This window comes from Triticum dicoccoides, chromosome 4A, assembly GCF_002162155.2.
Source record: "Triticum dicoccoides isolate Atlit2015 ecotype Zavitan chromosome 4A, WEW_v2.0, whole genome shotgun sequence".
In the NCBI taxonomy this organism is placed as follows: Eukaryota; Viridiplantae; Streptophyta; class Magnoliopsida; order Poales; family Poaceae; genus Triticum; species Triticum dicoccoides.
Window position 1 is genome coordinate 640,349,273 of NC_041386.1, and position 8,718 is coordinate 640,357,990.

The 8,718-nt window shown below is 45.7% G+C and overlaps 2 protein-coding genes across 2 annotated transcripts in view; both read right to left on the reverse strand.

Moving 5' to 3' along the window:
- The window catches only part of LOC119287610, a 3,582-nt gene extending 2,282 nt beyond the window's left edge, over window positions 1-1,300 (reverse strand). Inside the window, exon 1 of the mRNA XM_037567188.1 lies at window positions 547-1,300. Within this exon, the coding sequence (XP_037423085.1) occupies window positions 547-1,242 (696 nt within the window). The 5' untranslated portion in view covers window positions 1,243-1,300. The remainder of the gene's footprint in view (window positions 1-546) is intronic.
- A 2,379-nt stretch (window positions 1,301-3,679) lies between these two features.
- On the reverse strand, window positions 3,680-7,656 carry LOC119287611 (transmembrane protein 184A-like). Its single transcript, XM_037567189.1, has 6 exons — window positions 7,333-7,656; window positions 6,298-6,371; window positions 5,178-5,327; window positions 4,782-5,067; window positions 4,437-4,670; window positions 3,680-4,281 (listed from the first exon to the last, which is right to left on the reverse strand). The coding sequence occupies exons 1-6, from the start codon at window positions 7,483-7,485 to the stop codon at window positions 3,958-3,960; spliced, it is 1,221 nt and encodes a 406-aa protein (XP_037423086.1). The 5' UTR covers window positions 7,486-7,656; the 3' UTR covers window positions 3,680-3,957.
- Window positions 7,657-8,718: the final 1,062 nt, after the last annotated feature.

The following is an 8,718-nucleotide window of genomic DNA, read 5'->3' on the forward strand; positions in this document are numbered from 1 at the left end:
GTCCCTCTGGAAATGGAAGATCAGCAGCTGCAAACCAGCTTCTGATCTATTCCATATTTCAAAATAAATATAGACATCCAAGAAATCATAAGCACATAACCAAAAACTAATGAACAAAACAATTGCTCTCTAATAATCCTAACAACATATAAACTACTCCCTCTATAAAGAAATATAAGAGCATTTAGATCACTAGTTTAGAGTACCGAATTAGTTCTTGACCTTGCCATGCCGGAATAAAGAATTCATATCACTAATCCTCACAACTCCCTTTAGATCGACATTTAGCCAGAATGAATACTCAGCACCAAAACTTCCTATGATCACACCAAATGTCATCCAATAATTCAGCAATCTCATCAATCATGACCCAATCGCTAAAAAGTCAGTAGAAGAGCAACAGTGTAGCTAGCCCATTATAACCTAATACAGCTTACCAATTATATATCCAATCCACGCAACCAACATCATAGAGTAGTTCCTAACAATCAATCAAAGACATTCGGCCAAAGAAAAATTCACAAAGGCATCCAATCAGTCAATTACCTTCACGGGGATGTTGAAATGGAACAGCCTGACCGCGCCGACCACCTCGGTAACTATCTCCAGCGGCACAGACCCAGCGGCGATGTCCCCAATCAGCTCGATCACGTCGTCCAATACCCTGCCAGCGTCCACCCACACCTCAGAAGAGGCATAGGTAAACCCTCTCGCCGCGAGCTCGCCGGATCCGGGGCGCGCAGTGCCTGAGCCGAGCAGACGGCCGCGGTACGAGACGGCGGCAGAGACGGCGCGGTAGCGGAGAGGGAGGAGGAAGCCGGGATTGCGGACGCGGAGGCTGAGCGCGAGGTTGAAGTCCAGCGCGGGGAAGGGCGGCGGGTTGACGCGGAAGCGGTCGAGGCGGATGTCGGCGACGCGGGCGGCGGGGGCGGACGGGTAGAGGAGGAAAGCGAGGCCGGCGAGGAGCGCGAGGGCGAGGAGGAGCGGGAGCGTGCGGGCGGAGAAGCGCCGGATGCAGGGGATGCGCCGCGGGCGGAGGCGGCGGAGGCGGACGAAGATGGGGGGCGGGTTGAGGAGGACGAGCGTCGGGGGAGGCGGAGGCGGAGGAGGACCGGGGGCGTAGCCGTAGGCGGCGGCGGGGTAGGCGTAGTACGGGTGCGGGGGCTGGGGCTGGGGCTGCCCGAGGAGAGGCTGGGCGAGGTGGCCCGAGGGCTTCTCGCCGTCCGCCGGAGCTGATCCCATCGCCGGTGAAGTGGTTGCGGCTGGGAGACGATTTTGGTAGTGGCAATAACTTCCCGGCAGCTCGTGGCCACGGAGACTTTGCTAGATTCAATTGTTCATCGGAAAAATCAATCACAATTGACACATAAACGTCGCCTTCAACATGCCCCACAAGACAATTTAACCTTTTTTTTACAATCACAAGACAATTTAACCTCTTCTATAAAGACACTCACATTTATATCTAAGAAAAACAATTATAAAGACATTCACATTTATAGACAATTATATCTATAAAGACATGCATCGCTTTATTAAGAGTGAACTCATGTGCGACATCTATATTGCTCAAACCCAGTACCTTCTCATTTTTTGTCATCACAATAGACACTGCTTGAGAATTAATATTTTCAATGAATTGAACGAACATGTCCATCTCTCCGGGCATATGATTCCTACATCGCTATCGATGACTCACTGATTTCCATTCAAGCCATAGCCTTACAATAAAAATCACACCTTGTGTTTTAGGTGTCTATTTTTAACGGGTCCTCTCATATTAGTAACATGAACCTTAGAAACTCGAATGGTCCAAGGCACATGTGAGGCCAAACTTGTCATGGGTCATGTAACTCTTAGTAGCTATATTGCCCACAACCTTCTCCTTCTTAACATTTGCCTTTTGCCCGCTTGGCACAATTATAGTATTTGGCTTTTGTTGACTTTGCCTAGTGACGCGGGAATGAGGAATGGACGGAGACTCGGGCCCAAGAGAGGAAGGACCCAAAGAGGGACGGAAAGGGCACGGGAGTCGAGTCTGCCTATCGACTCGCTTCTCGGGACAACGCTCCCCCAAGAGCACCCAAGGAGGATATTAAGCAAATTTAACCCAAGAGCCTCTCGTATATAAGGCGGACCCAGGGACCGACCCTACAAAGATCCACTTTCCAAAGCCCCACTCACCGTCGTCGGGTAGAGTGGGTTGTGGTCTCTAGAATAGATCCCTGGTGCCATTATATATAATACCAAAGGAAGAAGTAAAGTTACCTCCTCCCCAGAGAGTTCAAACACATGTAAACTTGTTGTGTCTTCGCCTGAACCACTCAGTAAGACGGTGTTCGTCTCTACGGAACAATCAGTTGTCTCCTAACGGTACTGTGGCACGAAACCGACACCTAGCCAAACCCTTCCTTTTGGAAAGTCTCCTTTTGGTTGCCCAAAAGCTCATCAAGTTTTTCCTTGCCTTTAATGCAAGAAAACTAAACCTTTCTCAAGCCGAGCCTTGATTCTAGTTGAAGACAGTAGCGGGCTTGTCGGTGACAAGTCTTGTGAGACCGACAACGCCAACAACCTTGTCTTGGGTAAAATCATCATCAGAGGTGTACCTTCTCCATTGAGTGCTCTTACCCTCGTATCACTCTGGTAGGGTTTGCCATCTTTACAAGAAGAAGAAGAAGAAAAAGTGACTTGTATGAAATAAAAGCTGTCAAAGCCTTTTTATCTTTAGTGAAATACAAATCTGTCGAAGTACCGTTCAAAAAATAAATAAATAAACCGTTCAAAAAAATATGTCGAAGTTTTCTCTCTTTTCTGTCACTGGGGCACTTTGCAAATTGACTCAACCTAATGCACACTATTCACTTTAATATTCATTTATCTAAACTGGCCAATGATTAGACCAATAGAGCCGAGAGCAATGCATCTATAAATCATGATAGTCACTCTGCAAACATCACCACAAGGAACTATCCATCATATAGCAAAAAATGTCCTCCAGAATGTACTACAATTCGGTGGTCCAGAGACCTCGATGTAATTTTTATTATGTATTTATGTTTGGAGTGTTTTGTACTCCCTCCGTCTCAAAATATAAGAACGTTTTTAACACTACACTAGTGTCAAAAATGTTCTTATATTTTGGGACAGAGGGAGTACTTCTGATGAACCTTTTATAATAGATCTGATATATAGTTCAGTAGATCGAGAATGACGCTGATAACTTTTGAGAGCTTGTTGTTAGGTTCCTCGACTGATTCCCAGGTTGAAGATGATTATAAGGATGATAAAGTGGTGCAACCAAAGGAGCAGAGCTCTGCTCAAACTGACCATAACGTGGAAGCAGTTGGTGCAAATGATAGCACTGCTGTATAACACCAATAATCCGGATGATTTAGCCATCTTTTGAACGTGTGACCATAAATCATGTTGTATTTGTATATTTATAGTGTTTTTGAGCTATAGGCAGAAAGCTGTATTCAATCACCCTGTTTCTTAAAGTATTTGTATATAGAAAACCAAAGTGTTCCCAGTTCAAAGTTCGTTCCTTACACGGCTACTGACGGTCGCCTTTAGCAAGGCAACTTCTCATACATGTCTAGGTTCAGCAAACCATATCTTGTGATGTCTATGAAGCAAAAGAAAGATACCCAGCACCAATCAAAAAGGACAGTATTCTCTCCCAAAACTGCTATCAGCAAACTATTAGTATGGTATTCATAGTCTCATGTCACAGCAGTTCACCTTGAGCTCACAACATTGTACACGGTTAGTCAAAGAGTAGGGTGAGAGAGGCCGTGGGACAGCTGCAGTGCAGTCATGAATAAACCCCCCTTCTTCAATGGGGAAAGACTGGAACCGGAAGTTGTACACACACATTTTTACAGCGTTATCTATGACAAAATGGAAGGTCACAATTTCCCCCAGTCGCTACCGAGACACATTGGCTGTCGCACCTGGTCATTGTTTTCTTACATCAGAGATCGCAGGAACCTTGGCGGGGTAGCTAGACAAGTCCACGTCGAGCAGGTCCGTGAGGTCGTACATTCCTCCAGGCGGGTCCACTTTGTTCCTGATCGGAGTGGTCATCGATTCGTCCTGGTCTACGTGGTTGGATGACACGCTTGAGGTCACTGGACTATTATTTGAGGGCGGCATCACGATGATGCCAGCCAACTCCACATCCCGGACACTTGGCACGGCGCTCCCTGAAGGAAACTTTGTTGGTGCACTCTCTCCCTCATTGTGGTTGTACAGCACATATTCGTTGTAGGTAGGAGCAAACTGCATGAGAATGGAGCCGATTAGACCAAGATACGGGCAAGGCACAGTAAACAAGAATGTAGTTTCCTTCAGCAAACAAGAATGGAGCCGATTTGATCGAGAAGTTAGACAGTGAGCGCCAGATACAGGGAATAGGCGTCTAAGATCCTGGTTACCTGGTGGACAGTGTCGTGGTAGAAATCATTGAATTTTAAAGCATGAAGAAGGCTTTCCCTGAAACCACCCGAAGGGCGAGCATTTGCACCTGCATACTCCTTGTAGGGAAAGGCAAACAGGTGCCCAATGGCTGCTATGAGCATCTCAACGCACAATACATAGTTCTGGAGATCAGCAGCCTTTTCAGCATTCTTGATAAATCGAGACTTGGCAGCAAGGAACACCAGGACACCCTACAATGCCAAAAAATTCAAATTATTATGACCATATGTGAGGATTAAAACAGTTGGCAACCTATCATACCATCGAAGAGGGGAAAACATGGGTTGATGTTTTGTATTTACCTGCCAGTATGTGAGAAACACAACTGATTTGATTATAATAAACTTTGGGACAGGATTATATGGCCGGAGTAGATCTCTGCATGCCGCATAGAACAATGCAAGAGCATATAACGCCATCGAGTATGAGATTGTGTAAATAATAGTGATGTATAAATAGGATTGGTTGACACTGAAGTTTCCATCTTCATATTTTCCTTTAGCATAAAGTATGAAGGTAATAACCACCAAGATAGGCTTAAGAATAACAAACTGCAAACAGCCTTGTTTGCATCTCCGTATAAAACGCCTGTTTAAGTGACATAATAGATCAGTTAGACTTCATGAAGGATGTTGCAACATGCCAATGTATAATTGTCATATGATAGCAACTTATTATGCAGAAGGACACATACGCACCCATCTAGAGGAATAGCTGGGAAACAGCAAGTCATAAGAAACCACGATGGTTTCAGTGTTCGGCCATTCAAACTCACCACCACAGCCCCAGGTCCTCCCACCCATGCCAAGCAGAGTGAAAAGAAATTGTAGATGACCCAAGCATCATAGCTGAAACATTATGGTAAAGGAAAATTTAGCATAGGATGGATATACACTCATGCAGTTCTTAGTTTAGGTACTTGTGAAGACTATTAGATTAGAAACAAACAGACAAACCAGCACATGGGCAACAATCAGCAAGATAAAATGTCACCTAAAGTTGGGATTATAATATGCTAACTCAGGCTAACCTGTTAAAGTGTGTAGCCAGCACACGCAAGGAAAAGAAGAGAATAATACTTATGAAATGGCCAGCATTTCATAAATTACACACAACCACCTCTTTGGTCATTAGTCATTACACAATGGTTTCAGTGTTCGGCCATTAGTCATTTAGGCCATGGCAAAGTGGGTAGCATGAATTTAGGCCATGGCAAAGTGGAAGCACATATTATCGTTTCATAACCTAGGATTATTAATTTGCAATTTGACACTAGAGAAGATCACTCATCACACACTCCCAGCTGGTTATTCTCTATCATGTTATACTTCCTAGGAAGACATTTAAAGCAAATGGATACATGAATCCTCTAAAACACCACATATGAATCTGTGATGCATACACCCATGGGGGTATGGCTGCAGTTGTCCACAAGGTATATAACGGATCCAACTATGTTCACTAGTTATGATCAGTGCTTAACCCATGAGCAGTCAGCAGACTGTTGATATTGATAGCATATCCAGTTGGATTTGATACTAGCTCGAGCCTATAGAAGTGCTTATAAATGTCACACAACATTACAAACTTATAATCTTGTGTACAGATCACAATTTGCAGACCATAAATTTAACATGGTAGCAGAAAAGGAAACGTTTGCATGTATTCCATTAAAGAGAACAAAAAAAAAGCTTCCATTTGTTCTCCTCCCCCCTAAGACCAGAGAAACACCAACAGGCTGAAACCATAATCTCACATTGAGCCCATCGATTAACATAATGGCACCAAAGAAGTTTGAACTGCAAGACAGCAACTTACATTTCTCGGATAGAGGTAAAATATATTGCATTGTCTGGTAGGATAAGGGAAATAAATGACATCACTGCATAGACCTGCAAAACAATGTGTCTTCAGAACTAATACGGTGGAGTGTTACTAGCATAAAAGGGATTACAGATAAACAAACAAATACAATTAGATACGAGGGTGAAATGTAAATGTGTGGCTCATGAATAATCTGCTAATAGACAGTCAAAAATGCTCAAACAGTTGTTTTACATCTTCATGGAAATTAAAGCATATTTGACATAAAAACAGTGTTATGGGCTTATGGCAGAAGGAAATGCGCTTAGAGAAGCGTTGAAGGACCCAACGTTTCTATCAGAACTCTGCCACTCAGATGAATTAATTTGCTTATTCATGACAAATGACAACAGCAAAAAGCTGAACATCCATAATGATCAGCTCGCTCCAATATGACTAGCTTGCACATCTAGTCTGGAGTAAAATGGCAGGACAGTCGTACTGCTCCCAAGCTTCATAATGAGCTCAGATGGCAGGAGCATGTTGGTCAGGGAGCACTCCAAATCCAGATATTCCAACCACAGCCTCACTACCAGCGCGAATTCGCCTCACAGCCCACCTTGGGCACCGATCAAAACCTAAGAGCGCCAGCAGATCCCAACTGCAGATCAACAAGGAAACCATGCTCTACCTAATGCGAGTAGTAGTACAACACATTGGGGTTAGGGATTCAGGGGCGGAAGCAGCCTCCCGGAGAACACGCATCAATTAGCTCACAGTCAGCTCCTTAACTAGCAGTAAAATTAAGACTGCATTTGTGCTGTGATATTGTCCACCAACCCGCCCCGCTTGCATCCCTAATTTGGATTGAATCATAGGTCAGACCGACGCACGATCTCGCCGCGAATCCGCGGGGGCGGGCTCGCTTCCCAGCTCGCGGCCGGGTCGAATTCAGCCCCAGGAAAAAAATTGAGAAAAAAAAAACAGGCGGCGGCAGCGACAGATCTGGCGCGAGGTGGAAGCTGCGCGCGTGGAAAAGGGGGAGCGTACCGGGACCATGAATATGATGCGGACGATGAAGCGCTGGAAGATGGGCTCGGCGTAGTGGAGCAGGTGGCGGTAGATGTGGCCGAGCGTGATGACGGTGGCCGCCGCGGCGCACAGCAGCGCCGCCGCCGTGTACGCCACCGCCGCCCAATCCATCGCGGCGAGGCCCCCACCACCACCGGACCGCGTCGGCGGCGAGCGAGACGCGAGGCGCGGCGTCCGGTGCGGGTTTGGTCGGGGGCAGGGGCCGGGTGGTTAGGCTTTTTGGGCGTGCGAGCGAGGGAGGAAGGAAGGAGAAAGGGTTTTCTTTTTCCTGATGGTGCGAGGAAAAGGAGAGAGAAAGGGGTTAACAGTGCGAGCCCAGGTGTTGATGCCATCCATCGGCCTACGATTATTGCTGGTTGATGGTTGAATTTTTGCGCTGTTTTTGGGGATTTGGTTTGACTTTTGAAAATCTGGGGATTTGAACGGGGGCACGCGCTTCAGGCGGGCGGCCGCGGAATCGATGCTTCCCAAGCCTTTCCTTGCAAGTCTCCTCTGATTTTTCCTTGGTGGTGGTTTCTCTCTTTGCCTTGCCTGCTTGCGTTTTTTCGTGGATCCACTTGGACTTTTGTTGCTTGATCTTCAATCCATTCATTACTTCCAAGATATCCATGTGATGTGCCGATTGACCATGTTGATGTGTTTGTTGAGTTAAGTAAAGTTTAGCCGAAACCGGGCATGTGTGTTTTCGAACGGTGCTGCAGGCTGCAGCCGGCAGTTGTGTCAACGTCCGAATATACCGGCCTCCTTTGGTTTGAAGGAATTTCACGTGAATTCTGTAGGATAAGATTTTTATAGGAATTTTTTCTTCAGAACCCTTTTGAGCGTGTTTGGTTGGGGTATTTAGAGCTTGGGAATGGGAATTAAAGTGGTACTAGACTTCAAATCTATTGTTTGGTTATGGAGATTGAAAATTCATAAGGAAATAGTCATGGCACTCGAGACTCCAACTCTCACCGTTTTATTAACAGGAGAGGGGCGAGAGTTGGAAGGGAATTGTTTTACTGAGCTAATCTTAACATTTCATCGTAATTTATATCAGCTTCCCGCAAGACCAGTGTACCAGACCAACAACCGTCGTCGATAAAGAGAAGCGCAGATTGGAAGGATCCAATCTATAGACACGCCAACTTAGCCGACGAAGATTGAATCGAAGCATATCCATGGAAGGAAAGCATCGACCAAATCCCATGATATCCAACAGAAACATGCCTCCACATGCCCTCGAACGACACCAGACACATCGCCTAGACAGGGGTTAGGTGAGAAGAACCGTATTCCATCTTCAGGGAATTGCTGCCGTCTTATCTTCCTAAGCAGAACACAAACCCTAACCAACACCTAAAA

Bases quoted from the DNA above. Each gene is read 5' to 3' on its own strand.
- LOC119287611 (XM_037567189.1), bottom strand. From the start codon at position 7,485: ATGGATTGGGCGGCGGTGGCGTACACGGCGGCGGCGCTGCTGTGCGCC. The intron at 5,068-5,177 runs GTGCGTATGTGT...TCACTTAAACAG, and splicing joins CCAGCTATTCCTCTAGATGG to GCGTTTTATACGGAGATGCA. The intron at 4,282-4,436 runs GTAACCAGGATC...ATTCTCATGCAG, and splicing joins ACCACGACACTGTCCACCAG to TTTGCTCCTACCTACAACGA.